Consider the following 21382-nt stretch of genomic DNA (forward strand, 5'->3'; position numbering starts at 1 on the left):
TGTCTCCATGGAAGAAAATGACACAAGAGATGCTGTATAGAGCGTGATTTTTTTTTTTTTTTTTTTTTTTTGGGGGGGGGGGGGGGGGGGGGGGGTTAAGGAAAAAGAACAGATTAGATGCAAATGGCCGGAAGTGAGGAGGAAGTGTTGACGGGATGAGAGGAAAGGTGTCTCCATGCATGAAAAAGACTAATGGAAGTTTTCCTGTGGGTTAGAGATGGGAGAAGGACAAAAGTACAGACTCGATGCAAATGGCCTGAATGAAGATGAGAAGCGGCACAGGACATCATGAGGTAAAGTCTTGGCAGGTCTGGTCCTTGTGTGGCCCTCAATTTTTTTTTCTTTTTTTTTTTAGGCGTACATGGTCAACTGGAGCCACTGTAAAGTTGACATCAATTTACACTGTTGACTTTCCATGTTTTTTTTTACTCCAGGTGAGTCATACTGTGTTGTTCTTACCTCCAGTACGCTGAGTCGGATGGTACCGTCTCCGTCCTGATCGAAAGCTTGGAACGCCCCTAGAGCAGAACAAAAAAAAAAAAAAAAAACAGACAAATGAAAGAAAAAATCTCAAAATTCAACATCAAAAATCGTGACTTCGCAAACTTATCCAACTTTCTAAGCGAAATGCGTGCGATTTCCGAACACAGCTTCTTTTCTGAACGTGTCCCAACTTCTTGAAGATGGTGAATTTATTGAACATGTCAACTTCCTAAGCTCTACATTTCTGAGGCTTCCACATTTTCAAAGTCATCCAACCTCCAGGATGCTGCTGGTTTTCTTAAATCTTTCCAAAAACGGCTGATGTTGAACATGGGTAACTTCCAAAACACAGCTTACTGACTGAATATTTCTGATTTTCGCAATACAGACTACTTCCTGGAACACTTCCGACTTCATTAACCCTTGTTTTATTAAGTTACAAATTATGGAAATTCCTTTCTGACATTTCTATGTGATTGCAGATGGACCTGCGAGATTTTGTGTACAAAAAATAATCCTTGTCCAAATTTTGGACCATATGAAACCATTATAATTACAGCTTTTGAGATGCATTTTAATAGGATTTATTACAGTGATATAACTGCGATTTTTGCAACATTCCATTGAACGGCTGTCAAACTATGTCAGCAAAGAGAAAATTCTTTGTTGACTTGTGTTTCACCCCAATACAGTAGGTGGCGGTAGAGACCTGTTGATGGCTATGTCCTAAAGTGTTTTTAACTTCCTGAAATGAGCCCATTTCCTAAATGCAGTTAAGCTACTAAACTCATTTGAATCTTTTCGGTCGACTTCCCGTATAAAGCCGACTTCTTCAAAAACGTGTCTTGACTTTGTGAAAACATACAGACATACAGAACACGGACGGCTCTCTGAACCCGTCCAACTTCCTGAACATATCCAGCTTAAAGAACATGGGCAACCTTCTGAACACCTCAAGTTCCTAAAAGATGAATTTACCAAACACTGTTGACTTCCTGAGCTTATCTGACTTCCTGAAGAAGCTTGACTTACTGAACATCGCCTCCAGGCGGACCAGGCAGCTGATGAAGCTGTCAAAGTCTACATTCATGCTCTCGTTGGCGTATCGCATGGTGATGATGTCGTACAGCTGATTGTTGAGGCGGAAGCCTGAGCGGGACACAAGACACATGACTGCAGAGTGACAAGAACATTCACAACAGGGTGAGTTTACGGTTGAAGGTGAAGGCGACGAAGGCCGCAAAGGCGGTGAAGGACACCGGCTTCAGACCTGCGTCGTTGACGGCGTTCCTCATCTCGTAGCTGTTGATGCTCCCTGACTGGTCGGGATTGTAGTGCTTAAAAATTCCCTGCAAGAACCGGTGTGAAAGTGAATGTGGGGGAAAAAGGGGAAAATGTCAAGGATGTTCTAAAATTTCCTCACCTGCCATTGTTTGATTTTATTCCATAGGTGGCGGAACTCCTGAAGGTTGAGCCGACTCGTTCCGTCCATCTGAGCCCATGCGGTTAAGACATGTATCATATGCATATACTGTATAGATGTGTGAGTACAGTTTTATCTGTCTACATTTTATCGCTGCATCATTTGTTTTCAATCCATCGACAAAAGAACAACCAAGTCAATGAGAGATATGTGGCCCAAATTTCGGCCTGTTGTGCACTCGATACGAAGGATACGTCCATCAGAGCTATCATGCTCCTGCAGCTCTCCAAGCTGAAGCCCTCTGTACTCAAGCTCTTGTCTGTAGCATAGCATAAAGGTTTGGGCAATCAGTGAGCGCTCTGAGCTTTTGCCTTCAGGAAGCTCGTGCGACTCTATGGTGAAAACAATGACCGTATAAGACGTACTCACGTTTGGTGATGACTCTGTTGAGGACTTTCCTCAGCTCGTTGGCCGTGATCTCCATGTCCTGCACGAGGAAAGGTCACCTCATTGATTTTATTACAGATGTCAGATTTAGCTTATAACTAGGTACAAGTATTTCAGTACTGTTCTTGTGTTTCAGTAATATGCACTTTTTTGGTCTTGTTTATCAAATATATGGGAAAAAATACTTTGCTACCATCTTGTGGCATCTGAAGGCAGTTATACACTTTTTTTAGGTGGCTAGCAAAGTAACACTCCGTTACAGATAAGTCATGCTAGCAGCATAGCAGTTGGGGCTAAGGTCAGCTCGTTTATGGTGCTATTTTTAGCTTATTATTGCTAGCAATAGTGCTAATGCTAGTTTAGTATTGCTTCTTCTGCTTTCTTGATGTTGGACAGGAAAGAACTAGTGATGTGAAGTACAGATTGTGTGTACTCTTGCTCATTCGTACTCACGTCGCCAGCAATTTCTTGAAAAATGGTCCGGAACTGCTGGTCCTCCTCGCTTTCCTCCTCAGCTGAGGCCGGCGCTGGCTGGTAACGTGGAGGTTGTGGTAGCGACACCCGGACCACAGTGGTGACAAACGTGGAAAATAGAGTTATGGGAAATTTCATACATGTACAGACACTTGACGTTAAAACAATTCAATTACATGACCTACCACAGGATGGTCAGCTTCGATCCTGTTCTCTATCTCCCTAAGAGAAGACCAAGAAAAAGTGATCACCATGGTTACTGACAACGACTATTCACTTAACACTTGTAAAACACAGAGCCAATCAATTCACTCGCTGGATCTGTGCGCTAAGGAAAACGGTTTGAGCTGTACCAATGTTATAATTAGGGACGGGTGTTCGTCAAAATACATTTTTAACAATTACCAATTTACTGTCTGGGAATGTACACTAGTATGATGAATGAATAGTAAGACGCGATTAATTAATCATTTCAATGGATCACATCTATTATCCTGCCCATCCCTAGTTATAATCATCAATGTAGCATGTGTGAATCTCCCAGTTGAAGAACAGTGACTGCAGACTCCTGTGCAGGCTCCCACAGTCCATCGGGCCGACATCTGGTCCTCGAGGCCCGCTGTAGGCGTCGGAAGCGGGCCGACGGTGGTGGTTCGGTGGAGACGTTTTTGAACGTTTACCGCAGATCACCCCAGCCGGGACAGGCTTGTCCTAAAAAAGATTCCATAACAGCCTCGAACTGGGGCCGCTTTCTTCCAGCTCTACAAATCAAATCTCCGTTAAAATGGTTCGTTCTTGGCGGCGTGCCTCAAGCCTCTCACGCGCTCCACTCAAACCATGACACCCCTCTCATAAACCCACAAACGACTAATGAGTGCCAAGCTGCCCCCAAAAAGGAACCTGTAAATCTGCAGCCACTCACTCTGAAGTATTCCTCTTTTCGGAGAAGACCCGCAGGATGAACTCGCCCTCCTGGTGTGGCTCGTAAGTGGACGGCACAATGACGTACTCGCCGGGGCTTAGCCGGAAGCGCTGGGTGACTTCACGCAGGTTGATGTATGACTTGCAGCGCGCTCTGGACGCACTGACCAGGAAGAAGTCCTTGGGCATGTGCTGCTTGTTGCCCTGCATCTGGAAGAGGGCGCAGTACGTTCTGGTGGGGAACCCTTCGAGACTAAGGAGAAAGATTCACCTCAGAGCTCTGATCCTGGGTAGGGATGCACTTACCTCCTTTGGTACCTGTGGACAGACAGAGGAAATTGTTAGCAGAACTTTATCTGATTGGAGTGGGAGCTCCCCACATTTCTGGGCAGTCATTCTGAATGTGTGGTGCCTCAAGTGGTATATGGAAAATCCCGGATGTAAAAAAAAGCAAGAACCACTGTTCTAGGGTCTAATCCTAACCCTGGAACCCTGAATTTTAGACCACAGTAAGCACCTAACCAACTGCATTTATTTTTAGGATCTCCCGCTAATTTCCACATCAGATATCGTTTACAAACCTCATAGATGGCAAAACCAATGGTGAACAGGTTGGCGCCCATCTTGCGCTCTTTTCGCCTGTTCTTCTGCATCAGAGCCACCACAAATGTGCAGCCAACTTCGTTGTCCTCCGGATCATCGTCCTCCTCCAGCAAGCGAAGGCGGTACTGAGGGTTGGTCCAGAAGGTGTCTGTGAGGATTGAATGAAGAGGAAGGAAAAAATTAACTAGTGCGGGTCAAGGCAGTTTGTGCTATTTATCCAGGTCTGGATTTATGGCCTCAGAGCTGAACTCCAGTCCTCGAAGCCTGCATCCTGGATGTTTTCCGGTTTTCTCTCCCAACACACATGATTCAAACTATTCGCTCATTAGTAGAGCTTGAAAATGATCCTAAACTTTTGAATCAGGTGTGTTAAGAGAGAAGGTTCAAAAACATGCAGGATACCGGCCCTCGAGGCCTGGAGTTTGACACCCGTTGTCCTAGGTCTACCCCATGCCCTCATCCTCATAAGTCATGTCCTGAGGATTTGTGCTCTGTGACAGTCTCATACCTGGATAGTTTCTGCATCCTCCGGCCGAGCAGCCTCGCACCCAACGGCCCTCGTTCACAGAGACCGTCCACTTGTGGATCTTGTCGTCCTCTAGGGCGTCGGGTGTTAGGTTGCAGATCTCAATCTTTGTGTAGTTCTTCTTGAAGTCCTCAAAGGACATCCTACAGAGGTACAACACTAAAGGATCTGCAGTCTGTTTTTTGTTTTTGTTTCGAAAATACAAGTAGTGAATCCATAGAACAAATATATTTTATCGAGAAAACCCCCATACGTATTTTAAGGGACTAAAATGATAAAAGGTTTGATCTCATCTTAAACAACATTACCAAAACTCTCCGTCCTCTGCGCTCCGGTGTTGTAGCTTCTCCTTCTCTGCCTTGGATAGCGTGGCCCACTCCTTTGAGCTAAAGTAGAACAGGCCAAACTGTCTAAGTAGCCAATATTCCAGAACCTGGTGTCTGGACTAGAATTGCTCCGGTAGGGATGCTGACTTATCGCTCCAGGGTCCGTTCCACTCCACCTGGCCCCATGGGTTCCTGAGACGCACCAGGCGTACTTTAATCTCTCTGTGCTGCGAGGCCCGACTCTGCCAAAGACAAAACAAAGCTTCAGTTCTTCTGATCAAATTTCGCAAGAGATGGTGCCGGTCCTTTACCTCCTCCACTCCCGTCACAGAGTAAGCGTGGCCCTTCACCAGGCCCGTGGCGGTCCGGGTCTCGAAGCGAGCAGGGACGAGGGACTGCAGGACACAAATGTAGTTACATTTGTCTTGTTCATAACAAAAACTGTGGTTACTTCAGTGTTCTTCCCAAAGTCAATTCCAAGGGTCTAAGAAGACCAGTAGTACTGTTTTGTGGAAAACTGTAGAGAGTATTATGTTTTTTATCAAGAGTGACAAAATCCAAACAGAGTTCAGGCACAAAAAGGAAAAATCTCACCACAATGCACAAAACTCACGTCAATGGAACAGCCCATGAGGGATCCTCTCTCAAGAGCCTTCTTCATGATCTTGAAGAGGTCTTTGGGAGCCTCTTTCATCTCGTAAAATTCGGTTACACCGCCCGTAAAGTCTTCCATGGCCTCTGTGGTGTTGCCCCCTTTCAGGGCCTCGTAAGAGCCGTGCAGTCTGGAAACAGCCAGGACAAGCTAAATTGATTGCTGTTGGACATACATGTGTATGTTGGGTCAAAAATGAACTGTTGGTTAATATGACACAACTCTTAAGGTTGTTTTGTACAAAATAACCGTACAATAACTAAAAGATGAGGTTTACCCTAAATTGGGTTGCTTTGTACAAAAAATACGAGGGCTATGTACCCATGTAGTGGTCCGTTTATGTTACACTGGGTTAATTTTGGTTGAGTTGTTATTTGATTATTGACGCATACTCACCCAAATAGCATGTTATTTTTGACAGTGTCTGTATTTATGTCAAAATGACTCATTGATCTTGAGGGATTTAAAAGGACTTAAATAAACCAGGCGCCTCACTTTGCGTAGGCCTTTTCCAACAGGGCACTCCAGAACTCGTTTCTCTCTGCGGATTTTGTAAACACCAGCTGGTTGTTGAAGGTGGGAATGCGGTCGTCAATGACTACGTCCACCCAATCGCCATAACGCCAGAACTGTGGAGGATGAGGACCGAGAACCATGGAGTCAAGATTTGCCATTTTCTCTGAGACAAGATGAAGAACAAGGTTCTTTGAAGCTTCCTGGCCAACCTGGAAGTGAAAAATTCCGGCATAGTCCTGTGTGAAACTCTGCTCTGGAGGAACCACTCGGAAGAGGAGTTTTTCGTTGAGAGTGAGGCAGGCGATGGCAGCTAGCAGCCAGCAGTCACCTGTGCACAAAAATGTGGGTACAGTGACCTACATTTAGTACAACCTAAAGTATATGTACGTGCTTTTGTGTCCAATCAGATTTCAGCCTTTATGTGTTGTCATTCAAATCTAATCAGCCCGGGGCATTCTAAATCCGTAGAGCTCAGCTTGGCACATTTGACTTGAACAGTGAACCCCGGCTTAGATAAAAGTAGTGCTTTGATGCCATTTATAGGCAATTATAAGAAAATCACTACTTTTGCCACAATGAAGGTCGTTCAGTTGCTTCCACAGGTCCATGGCACTAAGATGATGGTAAATCTTCCCTTTTATTAAAGGAATCTCCTCAACACACTTCACCATAGTTCTTGTAAAGATTTGCCACAATACCAAAACCACAAAATAGTTGAACTCACCGAGATCTCCCTGGCAAATATCGGTACGACTGGCCCCACCCACAATGAACTGTGGATTCTCGCTAATTTCCTGGACAAAACACAAGAAACAGAGGTACACAAATGCTTTTTTGGAACCTCCTCAACTGCAAAATGAACCATACATACACACAGGCAGTCCTCGGGTTGCGTGCTATTCAATTTACGCTGTATCGAATTAAGAAGAAAGCCATTACAAAGGAAACAAAAAGTTGAATACAATCAATAGGTTGGAGAAAAGCAAGCCGCCGGTATATAATTGAGTAGTTATTTAGACATTTAGGGGGTATTTTGGGGTATTAAAGGGTTCATTCTGATTGACACAGAAATTGTGATTATCTGTGGTGGGCCCTCAGGGCCAACAAGGCCTTCTCTGCTGACCTAACATGATCCGATGTAAAATTATTCTCCATATTCAGTTCATGTCATATTATATTCATTTGGTTTTGCTCATTCCAGTGTTGTAGTTTCAGGGTAGAGTTTTTAATCCAATCAGAATTCAGCTAACTTGTGTCGCCAGGCTGTATAAAATCTACCTTCAGAATCAACAGTGCGGGCATCTGTGTACTGTAAGTGAATGGGCACATATAGTTAAATGATAGTTGCGATAGCCAATCAGATCATGTGGTGGCGACAGTAGGGCCATCTAGAAGGCCTCACGTTGAATGTGATTGGATGGATTGGATCGGAACTACCATATTGTACTAGTAACCACCTGACCAACTATACAGTGACCGTGTATGGCAACCACTAGTAGTTTTGCCTCACCACTAGTAACATGAGGGTACAGCAACGTACTATTAGTGAGGTGAATTATCTTACAGTAGTAGAAATGTCTTACCAGAAAGACACCATTCTACTAATGTCTAGAAGCATGCTAGGACATGAACATCAAACTGGATGTCAAAAACTATGGAATACTGTAAATTCTCAATCTGCTTTCCATAGGTGGCCACGCATCCCAAACACGTGTTTAATGCCCCCCCCCCTCCTGTCATTGATCCTTTCATCCATCATCATCCTCCCTCCCCACTACCTTGGGCCTCTTCCAAACGATGTTCTTGACCTTGTTGGACTTGTGTCCAAGCTCTTTGAAGCCCAGCGACTCCACGCTGGCCGGGAAGGTGTCATCGTCAAAGAGAGTCCCGCGCTGGACGTACTCCTGCCGCAGGACGCCAAAGTCCTGACCGTTGAAGCGCAGCGGCTTGTTGAGGGTGCCTTCGCCGTCGCGCCGCTCTCGCTCCCGGATGAGCCGGTCGCAGAAAAATCCAGACGGTGTATAGGGCATCTCGTCCCCCCTCGCTCTCTCTCGCTCACCTTCTATGGTGTGTGCGTAAGCGTGTGTTTTTCTACCAAAGTAGCCTTTTGGACTAAAGTGGTCAAGCCGGATGCGCTGGCATAAATCCAAAGACCAAGTACCTGATTGGCTCCCGGCGGCGGTGACGCAGCCTCCCCCTCTGAACGCTCAGAAAAAGTAAATTCAGCCAACATACATGCAAAGAATGGCACATAACACACACATACGCATACATTGTGAGTGTGTGTGTGTGAGAGGTGACACACAATGGCACGTTGCTCATTGTTGGGTGACACAAAGGCCAGCGGGCCATGCCGGAGGCCATCCAAAGCATGGCCGCTGGATGCCCTGCCTCAGCAGAAGGCATTCAAGCGCCTCTCAATGGAGCTCAGCGTCGAGCAGTCTCAGCAAGAACCCATTCGGAGCACGCCTGTCCTCCACCGCCACGCCAGATTGTCTTCAAAAAGGACAAAAAACGGGGAAACCTATACTAAAAAAACGTGACAGGGCAGTGATGGAGTTTATAGGAGGCAAGCTGGATCAGGAAATCCCTCAAAAAAATGAGAAAAAAAGTTGTAACTGCTTTTATGAACATTGAAAAAAAAGTTGGATTCTCTGAATTGATCTGCTGAGTAGCTGTGGATTTTGAACAAAATTGGTCAGATATGAGCAAACAACAGTCCTTGGACCATATGCGGCCCATTACACTGCCGAATTTGGAGAAATTATCAAAAAGGACGAGACATTTCAATAAATAGGATCATAGAAATAGAAACACTAGGATCCTGGTTGCATCATAAAGACCATCCAGTGCTACACTTGAAAGTCAAAATAAAATATTAATCTAAAAAATCACAAATTAATTAAGATCAATTAATTACAGTCACAGTTAAAACATGTTTTAATCGTATTAATCCAAATTTTAATCTCTATATGCTTTCTGTATGATCATTAGATTCATTTTTATGCTTCGGGCTTCTTGTGCTTGATTAATTGGGGGTTGAAAATAAAAAAAGGTCAATCATATCCTGAAGTGGCCACTGATTGGTTGTTAGCCTGTTTGGTATAACCTAATAGGCTCCTCTTGTGGGTGTGAGGGCAGTGTGATAATTTCAGGTATGTGGTCGTACCATGTTGTACTTTTACATGTTGTTACCATCTGGGTGAAATTTCAGCTCCCTAGTATCTCCTTTCAATGCTTTCTTTATGATGTGAAATAGAAATTTTTGTAAAGACACACAACAGGCGGTTTATAATAATATGCTTAAAGTATCGTCTATTATTGGAAAAAAGCAGAATCCTCGTATCCGTATAATAATCTATACAATAAAGACAGGAAAATATTTTATCCTGATTTTAAGTGTGATTTATTTTTTGGGAGAAAACTCAGATTCAACTCAATCAAATAAATCTTACAAATAATGTCATATATATGCTGTGTCAGGAAGTCAAAATATCTTCATGTCCCAGTCCTCGTCCAGGCTGAGCTCCAAGTTGCCGATGCTGAGCGAGCGCCGCTCAGGGTCATACTCGTACCCGACCGAGACGGCCTGGGCCGCCCCCGACGCGTAGACCTGCACCCCCGCCGGCTTGGCCTGCACCCCCAAGACGTCCACCGAGCGCACCACTAAGCCGCATTTGTAGCTTCCCACTTCCTCGCCGGCGCTGCTGGGTGACGGATTCGTGATGTCACAGGGGTCTAAAGATCTGAAATGATGAGAGGTAGGGAAGACTCACCGGCTTCGGAGGCGCCCTGCCAGCATGCGGAAGGAGCGCAGGCAAAACTCCCCCTTGTCTCGGTAGGAGAAGGTGTGGCCGTCGTCCAGGTACACCTCACCTTTGGCGGCGCCCTGCAGGTAAAAATATACTCATTTATGAAATAAAATGAAAAAAAAAAAAAAAGCTTTTTAACACCTTGGCGCCGCTGACGTGAAAGGCGTCAATGGGAACTCGAACAAGAAGCGCTGTTGACGTCAGCTAGGTTTTCTCAAATTAAGGTTAACTCAAATTTTAATCATGTTTTTTTTTTATCTGAGTTGACTTATTTTCACACAATATTTAGTAACCTTTTTTATAATCCTGCACTTAGTAAATAGTTAACTAGATTTCCGCTCGCTCGAGTTGTGTACTCTCTGCGCCCTCAGTGTGGCACACACGTTACGAATATGCCACAAATCCAGCCAATCAGAGCTAGTAAAAGTACATTGATTGACTCCTTGGTCTCCAGATTGCTTGTTGTGTTCACCCGGAAAAAACAAACAAACAAACAAACAGGTCACACCGACTCGGGTGGTTGGTGGATTTATATCATTTAAGTACAAAAACTAACAAGGCAGTTACATCAAATGAGGCATTATAGTAATGATAATAATATTAATAATAATGCCATTACATTATCTCCCACCCAAGTCCGTCTTGACACGATATAATATATATATATATATATATATATATATATATATATATATATATATATATATATATATATATATATATATATATATATATATATATATATATATATATATATATATGTGTATATGTGATGTCATTTTCAGTCGACAGCAGGTGGCAAAACAGGTGGATTTTGCCCCTTAATGCAATAATTGGGTAATAAATGGGTTGATTTCCTCTTTAAAAAACAAAAGTAGCTAATGCTTGTAAATTATTCTGTAATGGCCTTTGCGGTCTCACTGTGATGCAACTATTCACTTGTCTTTTCTCACCTGAGCGTCCAGAGCCACTGTAATGGCGAGAGGTGACTTCTGGAGGTCGGCAGTACAAGTCCCAACCGCCACGGCGCGGCACACCATCGTACCACCTCGCTGGAATAACGGAATCTGACGCCATTGCACAAAATAGAGGTTTGTTCACACCAATGGCTGGCTAACACTTGAGCCACTTCTATCTATCTGAATATTTAGTTACTTGGTCAGTTAACTCATAAGTTACTTCGTAGATTGGTTAGTTAATTAGTTAGTGACTTGTGGGCATCACAAACTTTAACTGTATCTGATGTTTTTACTTTTCTACATTTTTAACACTTTGTAAAATGCAATTAATCACGAGTTAGTTTGTGGGTTTTGTCAGCTTCTGTTTACATTGCTTTTTTTTAAACAACCACTGGATCGAAACGCTCTAAGTAAACAGTACGTTGACTGCGGTGTTCGAAGTTGGATTATTTACCGTTTCCATGGTTACTGGAAAAGTCACCGTTCCGCCTCCTTGGTGAATCTCCGCCGATTTTACATCATACCAGAGCTAAAATACAAGGAAAAAAAAAAACAATGAGGGACTTACCTTTCTCAAATCAATATTTACGCTACCTGATCCGCTCCGGGAAATAGAATTTCAAGTTCTGCAACGCCGGATTGTGTGATGGGACACGCCATGAGCGCTTCCCCTGTGTTCAACATTAACACAAATTAATAGAACAAACAGTGCTAGCGGTGGATGAAAAAAAATGCAAATCAAGACATCACCGAGCATGTACTGATGGTCCACGCTGAAAATCTTCTTCTCCTGAGGGAACTCGATCCACAGAGGCCTGAACATACAGGGCACGATTTTAAGAACACCCGTAAAAGTAAATGAGCGCTCTTACAAAAACTTTAGATTATAATTGATGACTTTTTTAGTGTTCAGGATGGATGATTTGACTAACTGACTAAAACTTTGGAGATGGCGCGAAAGTGCTGTTAAGAAAACAGTTAAGAATATCAAAATGTGACTTCAAACATCACATGATTTTTAATAAATAGATAACTAACCAACACACCCAAAATCCTACTCTCAAAATTTGACATTAAGTACATTGTTAAAGGTGGTCATTTAGTGAATAGCTATGAAATAGAATTAACAAGTTGTGAATCACTTGCTGTGTTCGGAAAGAGATTTTAAAGTGTGGTGTTTTAAAAATATAAAAATCAAGTATAAAGGTGAATAAGTCACACAAACATAAATTTGTTTTGTTGTTGTTTTGTTGTTTCTTGAAATGTCTTATCTTAAAAAAAAAAATAAAAAAGGATAACTTAATTTTTTTAACGCTGGTGCTAGCTAGCTTACAACACAAATATCTTACAGATCATAACATACTTTTAAATTGTCTCAAAATGTGTTGTTTTTTCAAGGTCAGCACTTTCATATTTTAGATTTTGCCTCCCAGAGAGAAAGAAATTCATGGCAATGTGAAATCTGACTTGTGTAATGTTACATGTGGTGTCCCGCAGAGATCAATACTTAGCACTCTTTTGTTTAGCATCTACGTGCTTCCACTCGGCAATGTTATACGTCAAAATAACATGCATTTCCGCTGTGAAGATATCCAAGTGAAGGAGGAGCAGAAAATTGTGAAAACAAATAATAAAGATTGAGGTTTTCTATCTTATCTGGCGAGCAGTGCACTGACCTGAGCACAGGCAGACCGTCGATGTGAGCCCGGTAGAAAACTGTGTACCAGTAAGGCAACAAGCGATACCTGAGAATCCAGACGGTTGTTAATTAGAAATTATTTCAAGTGAGGTGCATGTATTTTCAGGCGAAAGACCATGGTACGGTACCGCTCTTCAATGACATTTCGAATGGTGTCGGTAACACCTTTCTCGAAAAGCCAAGGCTCCCGGCGCACCGTGTTCATCGACGAGTGACCTCGGAAGAAGGGCTGCAATAAGGACGCTTGGTACCAGCGGACCAGCAACTCAGGGCTTGGTTCCGGGATAAAACCTCCAATGTCAGCTTTAAAGAACAGCAAGAAATGTCTTATTCTTCATTCAAGGTAAATATTTCAAGTAAATGTATGTTTTTACTCACCCCCGCAAAACGAAAGTCCTGTTACGCACATAGACAGACACATAGGAATGGAGATCTTGAGATACTCCCAAGTAGAGAGATTATCGCCGGTCCATACCGCTCCTGGGTGACAAAACCTTGATGCTCATGATTCTGTTTTGGACTGGAATCCCAAATTCATGTGCGCATACCTAGTCTCTGAGTCCCTGCGAAGAAGGCACGAGACAGGACAAAAGGTCGCTCTGTGCCACCGGAGCGCGTCATCAGGCCGTCCACTGCCGCCATTTGCTTGGAAAGGGTTAAAAAAATAAACCTGTGTATCAGTCTGTCTTTAAAACTGTAATAGTAAGTGTTCATTGAGCCTCTGAAGTTAGCTTCAAACATTAGCTTTCAGACTGAAAAATCCAGGAATTAGCTTCCAAAGTTACCCGAATGTTGTCGCTAGATAGACCAATGTTAGGCGATTGAATTTTGTTAAATTGCAATCAAATAAAATCATCAAAAACTGATTCTTTTTTTAATGATTTTGTAATTACTGATTTCAGATGGAAAAAAAACAAATAATGCATAACTGGTTGTAAACGGCTCATCTGTTTGACACCTAAACAAAGTGGCTGGCTGATGTGTATTTGAATGTTAGCTAACAGCTTCAGGCTTCACTCCAATCTGCCATGTTTCCGTTTTTAACGCTTATTCTTTGTTCAAACATACCATTCGAGTCAATATTTGTTCCAATTCTACTATTACTATTTACTGTCATTCTTTTTGTTTCCCCACACCTGGTGAAAGCCGTACAGGTTGTGTGTGTCTCGGTGTTCCCAACCCCCATATTGCAGCACATCCTTCGGCAAAGTCAGCTCGGGCCCAGAGAACACGGTGGGTTCGTTCATGTCGGCCCATGCATGTAATGTTGGTGTGGAGCCCTGGATCAATCAAGAAAGACATTGCAAAAAAGGGTCATCTTAAAGAAGTCAACTTATGAGGTTATTTTTTTGAGATCACAGGAATGATTCGACGTTTGGCTTCACGCTGTTGACAGGATTTCCTACTTCAAATTGGTCTCAGAACTGGGACACTAAAAACGAAAAATCTTTACTCTAATGTATGTAGTATACAGCAAAGTCATTACTGTACATCATCATCATAAGGCCACGTGAGGTCTGAAAGAAAATTTTCTCACCAACCTTATAGCGATCCAGGGCAAAGCACTTGGCGTACCAGGCCCGGGTGTGAGGGTTGCTGAAGTCCGGGTAATACGAATCACCCGCCCAGGAAGTGCCCTTGTATAACTTCCCTTCTCTGTCCTTGACAAAATGGCCTTCATTCAAGCCCTCGTTGTACAGTGACCAGTCAGGATCAATCATGATAGGTGGATCTATGATAACCACCAACTGAAATCAGAAAACAGAAGAGCTTGGTCTGGAAAACCAATCAATCCCAGGACCAAAGAATGAAAAAAGATCGATGAAGGATGAATCAGGAACTAGGTATACATTTTTGGATGAAAGATTTAGAATCTGGAATAACAGAGGAAAACAAGACCAAGAAATAGAATTTAGGACTAAAGACATGGAGTTAGCACTAAAGACTCTAATATGAGCAGGACTACATACTTAGGTCCAAAGATAAGTATTTTGGACAAAAGACTTAATGGAGGTTTAGTCATTTGGATCACATACTAGGACTAATAACTGGGACGTAGGACTAAAGGCCGTGAGTTCATTCCAAAGACTTAGATAGGACTAGGACTATGGACTAGGTAACAGAACTAAAGGCTAAGGATACTATTAACTAGGACTGAAACTAGCACATATTACTGAAGAGTAGGATTTAAGACATAGGTCCAAAGACTGGGATGTTGAACTTTAAGACAGAAAAATATAACAACAGGACATAGTCTGTAAAACAGGTGACCGACCTTTCTATTTTTCGCCTCTAGGTGGCGCTGCAGTCTGACCGGATCAGGAAACAGCTTAGGGTTCCAGGTGAAGAAGCGCTTCCCGTCCGTGTGTTCAATATCCAGCCACATGACGTCGTAGGGGATGTGGTGTTGGTCAAACTTGTCGTCCACCTCCGCCACTTCATCTTGGGTGTCGTCGTCCCAGCGCGAATGGTGGTAACCCAAAGTGAACATAGGTGGGAGGGCCTGGTACCCTAGATGGGATTTTTGTTTTTCTACATTAAAAATCTGCATGTAGTGATTAAGAAATGAATGAATGACTAGACGTCCGCATTGTTGCGGCCGTTACGTTCACAATTGAGAAATTGGTTCTTGTGATCTATCGCACACATACCCGTCAGCTCAGCGTACTGACGGTACATCTGTGCCGGACTTGGACCCAACAGAACCATGCAGTCTATCACTCCGCTCTCAGACAGCCAATGGACATCCGTGTGGGGAAGCAGCTTGTCTTCCTGAAGGGAGGCAAGAAAATGTGACGATTGTCTGTCAGAGCTAGATTGAGACAGGACTAAGACTAGACTAGAATTTCAAACTAAAGACCGAGAGAAGACTAAAGACAAACAGCATTAATGATGACGACTTAAACAGTAAAACAGACACAAATATTAATGTGGGTCTAGGATTTAGGTCCAAAGACTTAAAAACAAAAAACTAAGAACTTCAGACTTACAGTGGATCTAAACATTAGGCTTCAGGAAACTAGTCTAAGTCAGAACTTAAATCAAGATTAGATCTAAAAACTGAGTTAAAACCAAAGATTTAGGAACTCAAAACCTTGGAATGGATCCCCACTACCTGACTGTAGTTGATGTGCACAAATGTGTCCGAGGCGTTGAGCCAAAAGACTCCCAGAGTTCGGTCCTGCTTGTGAGCCACCACGAGCGGGACGCTGCCGTATACGCCCAAATGGCTGTTCATCTCATAGGCAAAGACGTCCAGATTGTACAATCGGTAAGGTTCGTCATCCCTGGGGGACCATGGGCACAAACAATTCATTCACAAGCCCTGCTTTTTCAATTAACATACTCTCCATTTTTCACGTAGTAAAAGTCCATTTTGACCTTTGAGTTCTGTCCCATTTTTAATTCATTGAATGCGTTATTATGACGATTCTTTAAAACACCCTCAGCTATTGGTCGGCAGACAATTGATCAGGGCGAGGGATGGTCTCCAATCACACACTTTGAGACGGGACCTTGATTGACTGTGTCTAAAATTGTCTGTGACTTCTCCCACAGCGGTACAGACCTCCATCTCTAGGATCCACCAGCACATATAGTTCATTACTGGTACTTTTTGACATATTTAGATATTTCGATAAATTTTAAATGTCAAAACAAGTCAAACTTGGCATGAAGCGTTAAGGATTTATTTGTTTATTCACAGACCTGGTGTCTGCCAGACGAAGAGTGTCGGCATGTTCTGGCACACCGAACACATCCTGGAATCCATGGAGACGTAAGTCAGCACCAATGCTACTCGGTCCTAAGCGGTAAAACAGAATTGCACTGCCAAAGAGCCCAGGAAAAGATTGCATATCAAATATTACAACTAAAATAGGTTATAAATATGCTTCTTGGAAGTATGACGTCCATCGAGATACGTATCTTTCCTGTAATTGTTAAAATATTGTTTTTATCGCGGCTATTTTGAAGATCTGTTTCATCATACACGCAAAATTGTCACAAGAATCTTTTTATTCAGCAAGCTTAAAAATAGCTGTTTAATTTAGTAAAAATTACATTTATCTTTCAGATTTGTTTTAATATTTTCAGCTGTAATGGAAAAAAGCTAGCAAGACCGCTTAGCAAAACATTAGCATTGATTTCCAACTCTGTTACTGTAACATGAAAATAAAGTTATTGCTCACATAAAATGTAACTTTCTTTGTTTAACTTTAAACGATCTAGTCAACAATACTTTAAAAAATATAGTCTTTAAGACTGCAAAATGTGTGACAGCAAATTAAACATAATGAAAACAAGACTAGCGATGGTTAATCTGTGTGACTAAAATAACAGCATATGATCTGTTTTTACTGAAAATATTAAAAATAAAAAAATAACTAAGTAAAATCAATCATTTTTTTCTCAAAAAATATCGGTGTTAAATGGGCCTGGAATCCTAGTAACAATATAAAACATATGTCAATGTAAAACACAAACACAAAAATACAAATTTGAAATTGACATATTATAATTGTCACAATGCCAACACAAAGACATTTTGTAATTATTTCAATAATATGTACAGTATTTTATCATTATCCGGAGGTAAACTCAAACCGTTCGCCTTGATGTCTAGAAAATTCCTGAACGTCTCGCTCCACAGGTTGTCGTCTTCCAGCTGTGAGAAAGAGGAGACAATTGACTCATGAACACACTTATATTGTACTTTGTCCTACTCTCACCTCACTGCTTTCTCCCTTGGCCCTGAAAATAAAAAACACATCAAAGACAAACATGTTATGTTTAATACTATGTATTAATTGCCATGTGAATATAGGCCTCACTGTTGGGGACGTTCCCGCAAAGTCTCGAACCACAGCTTGCTTTGTGCATTAATCGTCACAACCGCTTGGTCCTCGCACAGGAGCTCCACCCGGAAAGGTTGGCGCCAAACGCGGCAACTGTAGAGCCCTGAGGCCCAGGAGAGCATCACAGAATCGTCCTGGCGCTCCTCCAGTCTCACCCTGCAAATAGGATGAGATCAAGGAGATTTAAAATTGAAGATGTAACGGGTCATCCAAGAGGTGCCGGGTATTATCAAAGTGGTATAACATCAAATAGGCATATGAGAACATTAAGGTTCATTAAGTGAAAGATGTTAGTTATGATATTGTAGAAACAATGACATCAAAGAGGTGCATGCTAATATCAAAGAGATGCCGGGTATTGTCAAAGTGGTATAACATCAAATAGGAATATGAGAACTTTAACGTTCTATCGTAACAAAATGATGTCAAAGAGGTTTTTGCTGATTTCAATGAGGTTTGCAATGATATCAAAGAGGTGTGCTATGTTCCAAAATGTAAGATGATGGCAAAGAGGTTGAAGGTAATTTCAATGATGTTTGCAATGGTATCAAAGAGGTCAAGGACAACACTAAAGGACTTAAGTGATATAAATGGACTAAAACAAAATCAAAGAGGCGACATCAAAGAATTGTATAATGAAATAGCAAGACCCAATGATAGCATCAAAGAGGTTTTGAATAACATTAAGGAGGGAGAGTCAATTGTGGTCTCACTTTTCAGGCTGCGGTTCCTTGGTGAGTACATCCTGGACCCTGTAACGCGCTTTGATGGGATTCAGTTCATCAATGACGATCCGGACCGTGTCATTTTTGCAGGGCGATAAGCAAACGAGCAGCTTGCTCTGCAGAACAAACAAACAAACAGAAAAACTGACAAGTCATTTGGGTTCACGCACAGATGAAGAGCATATAGAACAACGACACGCCTTGAAATGCGATCCGTCTGCAAATGGAGCTTTAGCGGAATGCACACACTTCAGGCGTAACGTTAAACATGTTAAGGAATCTTTCTGATAGTAGCTCTAATTGGATTTCGTATTTATTTAATATATGCTGTTTAGATTTAAATGATAGTTTACTTCATACCTGTAAGTCTGGTTCCAGCAGTTCAAAGTTGACGCCCTTTTCATTGAGAACAAGTGTGTCCAACAGGGCTTGGTACTGCATTTTGGGGCCCTTGGTCTGCCGTCTTGCAAAAAAAAGGAAATGTGACAAGACTTTTAGTATATGCAATATAAATCAAAAACAGATTGAGGCAATTAAGTTGTAATGAATATCATGTATTTTTATGATAAATTTGATTTTTTTTTTCAAATTATTTGCTTTTCTGGATTCCTCTTTGGTTGAATTTTGTCGATTAACTAAGATATTTAAACATTTAAATGCGGGAATGAACTGGAGTAAACTTTAAATAAGAAAAAAAAACATTTTTAGCACATTATACCATTTTTTTTATAATTCACATCCCAGTAGAAAATGACAGAAAATAGAAAATGACATAAAACTGGAAAATATGTTGAAAACATCAATTCAGTTTTTATTGACAATATTGAAATACTCCCATTAGTTAAACACACAATTTTTTTAGAAGTCATTCACATAAAAAACCACATTCATTCAAAAGAAAATACACTCTTAATAAATAAATATTTTAAAACTAGCAGTGCAAACACAAAAAACAAATATTTATATTTTTCACATGTTAGTTCAATTTTATCTTATCAACATTCATGAAGTGAAATATTAATATTACATTTTAAATTATTTAAGTTCCAAATATTTATTTAAAAATGAAATTCAAATATTAAAGAAGTATTACACATACATACATTCGTAAATAAACACAAATACACATCTATCTATCTATCTATCTATCTATCTATCTATCTATCTATCTATCTATCTATCTATCTATCTATCTATCTATCTATCTATCTATCTATCTATCTATCTATATAAATAAAAAAAAAATATATATATATATATATATATATATATATATATATATATATATATATATATATACAGTATAGTGCAACATGTAAAAATAAAACTATTTCAACGTAATTACTTTTAAACATATAAAAAGTTTATTTTATATTTTAGAAAATCAAAATAGTACAAGAATATACCAAGTTAGTGAGTTCGACATAAATAGAAATGCAAATAAAATGAATACTATTTAGGCAAACCTGTAAAACGCAACCTGTTGACTTGTCATAAACTTGTCCTTGCCATCACCGCCTGGCACACCACTGTGGGATAACGAAAACAGCAACGAATACAGTATAAATAATATAAATATGAACGTGGGGAAAAAAGACATAACAAACATTGTTCATTTGCAGTGCAAAATAAAACAGTGATGCAGAACAGGTCATTGTGAGACGCTGGCGTTAAATAAGCGCAATACGTTATTAATAGTAAATAGTCCAAATGATACCCGGGAATAGGTTGTTTCACGTCCACCATGTCGAGCACCGAAGAAGAGCAATGGAAGAAATAGGTCAAGACTTCTTGTCAGACAGTCAGATCAACGCTTTCCGTTAAGAGAAAGCGACAACTTCACGTGCGTGTGCGTTTATTTATATGAGAGGTTTTGACACAGTCAAGTTACAACTACCACAACTCCTTCGCCGGAAATGCGACAGCACACATTTCCGGTGTTTTATTTCGCAACAATCAGAAAGGAGTCAAGCAACGGATTTGCAGAGCAAAGAAGAATAGACCAATCACCAGGGAAGCATCCCTGTTATACCTGGAAAACTGCTGCAAAAGCATTGGGCAAACTGTCCCCACAAAAGAGGTCCACTGTCGCCCTCTAGTGATAAAATTCTGCACTAGATTATCAAATCACCGAGCCAGAACTGACGTACAAATCGACTAATTGAAAAATTCGAAACCTTAATCATCAGTAAGGGACGCTAAAAGAGAGCCCTCAATGCTACAAATAAGAAAAACGCTGCAGATAAAAGAAACACTGTAAACAAAAAAGAAACGGCGCTGCAAAAAAACAAAATAAAACGCTACAAACAAAAAGAAACAGCGCTGTAAATAAAAGGAACGCTGAAAACAAAAAACAGCGCTGCAAAAAATATTTGCAGCATTGAGGGCTCTCAGCCACCGTAAAATTTAACCCTCAATGAAAATACGTCTCAGGCATGTTCTTTTTGGGCCATCTAATTCTGATAAACTGGCTTTGTATAAAGTTTTCAACCTTTTATTAGTTTAGGAAACAGTGTCAGTGTCAATCCATCCAGCCGTCATCTCAACCGCTCATGCTCCCAAAAGCATATTCACTGTAAAATTTGCAATGACCAAATTTTACTGTGTTTTCAATGCTAATTGGACAAAAAGACTGACAAAACTGTGAATAAAAAAATATATACATGGAGGTAGTATGGGAGTAAGGAAAAAAAGAATAAGGAAAAAAAAGGAAAATTAAACATTACAAAATAAACAAATACATACACAAAGACACGTCACGTAAACAAAAACAAACACACACACACACACACACACACACACACACACACACACACACACACACATATATATATACGTGTCTTTGTGTATGTATTTGTTAATTTTGTAACGTTTAATTTTCTCTTTCTTTAATTAAAAAAGGAAAATTAATATATATATATATATATATATATATATATATATATATATATATATATATA

The 21382-nt window shown here is 41.0% G+C and overlaps 2 protein-coding genes across 4 annotated transcripts; both read right to left on the bottom strand.

Moving 5' to 3' along the window:
- Window positions 1-95: 95 nt before the first annotated feature.
- Window positions 96-8401, bottom strand: capn3a (calpain 3a, (p94)). Of its 3 annotated transcripts, XM_088432530.1 has the most exons (22): window positions 8150-8401; window positions 7096-7165; window positions 6581-6699; window positions 6351-6484; window positions 5817-5985; window positions 5515-5598; window positions 5351-5445; window positions 5186-5263; window positions 4860-5020; window positions 4330-4499; window positions 4055-4066; window positions 3750-3958; window positions 3508-3588; window positions 3013-3049; window positions 2807-2884; window positions 2323-2393; window positions 2152-2227; window positions 1907-1975; window positions 1754-1832; window positions 1516-1632; window positions 460-518; window positions 96-378 (listed from the first exon to the last, which is right to left on the bottom strand). In XM_088432530.1, exons 1-22 carry the CDS (start codon window positions 8399-8401, stop codon window positions 352-354), a joined length of 2247 nt encoding a protein of 748 aa, XP_088288656.1. In that variant the 3' UTR covers window positions 96-351. The 3 variants fall into 3 exon arrangements, with proteins under 3 accessions (XP_088288656.1, XP_088288658.1, XP_088288657.1); XM_088432532.1 differs by lacking the exon at window positions 3508-3588 and having other exon boundaries at window positions 2161-2225; window positions 2336-2393; XM_088432531.1 differs by lacking the exon at window positions 3508-3588 and having other exon boundaries at window positions 1516-1656; window positions 2152-2225; window positions 2336-2393.
- Window positions 8402-9753: 1352 nt separating this feature from the next.
- Window positions 9754-20283, bottom strand: ganc (glucosidase, alpha; neutral C). The gene is made up of 23 exons (XM_088433885.1): window positions 20140-20283; window positions 19889-19951; window positions 18783-18885; window positions 18411-18538; window positions 17674-17853; window positions 17572-17593; window positions 17447-17507; window positions 16550-16646; window positions 15957-16128; window positions 15493-15613; window positions 15117-15352; window positions 14383-14589; window positions 13978-14121; window positions 13390-13486; window positions 13220-13321; window positions 12970-13144; window positions 12819-12887; window positions 11893-11957; window positions 11737-11813; window positions 11597-11671; window positions 11137-11250; window positions 10148-10260; window positions 9754-10075 (listed from the first exon to the last, which is right to left on the bottom strand). The coding sequence occupies exons 1-23, from the start codon at window positions 20166-20168 to the stop codon at window positions 9859-9861; spliced, it is 2667 nt and encodes an 888-aa protein (XP_088290011.1). The 5' UTR covers window positions 20169-20283; the 3' UTR covers window positions 9754-9858.
- Window positions 20284-21382: the final 1099 nt, after the last annotated feature.

The sequence above is a fragment of the Hippichthys cyanospilos genome, chromosome 14 (genome assembly GCF_059441005.1).
Source record: "Hippichthys cyanospilos isolate Australia breed blue-spotted pipefish chromosome 14, RoL_Hcya_1.0, whole genome shotgun sequence".
Classification (NCBI taxonomy): Eukaryota; Metazoa; Chordata; class Actinopteri; order Syngnathiformes; family Syngnathidae; genus Hippichthys; species Hippichthys cyanospilos.

Excerpts from the sequence above, each read along its gene's own strand:
- capn3a (XM_088432530.1), bottom strand. The coding sequence starts at position 8,401 with ATGCCCTATACACCGTCTGGATTTTTCTGCGACCGGCTCATCCGGGAG. Across the intron at positions 2,394-2,806 it reads TTCAAGAAATTGCTGGCGAC|GACATGGAGATCACGGCCAA; the intron begins GTGAGTACGAAT and ends TTCCTCGTGCAG. Across the intron at positions 1,833-1,906 it reads ATAAAATCAAACAATGGCAG|GGAATTTTTAAGCACTACAA; the intron begins GTGAGGAAATTT and ends CGGTTCTTGCAG.
- ganc (XM_088433885.1), bottom strand. The coding sequence starts at position 20,168 with ATGGTGGACGTGAAACAACCTATTCCCGG. Across the intron at positions 17,594-17,673 it reads TTGCGGGAACGTCCCCAACA|GGCCAAGGGAGAAAGCAGTG; the intron begins GTGAGGCCTATA and ends TTTTATTTTCAG. Across the intron at positions 14,590-15,116 it reads TAGAGGCGAAAAATAGAAAG|TTGGTGGTTATCATAGATCC; the intron begins GTCGGTCACCTG and ends TTCTGATTTCAG.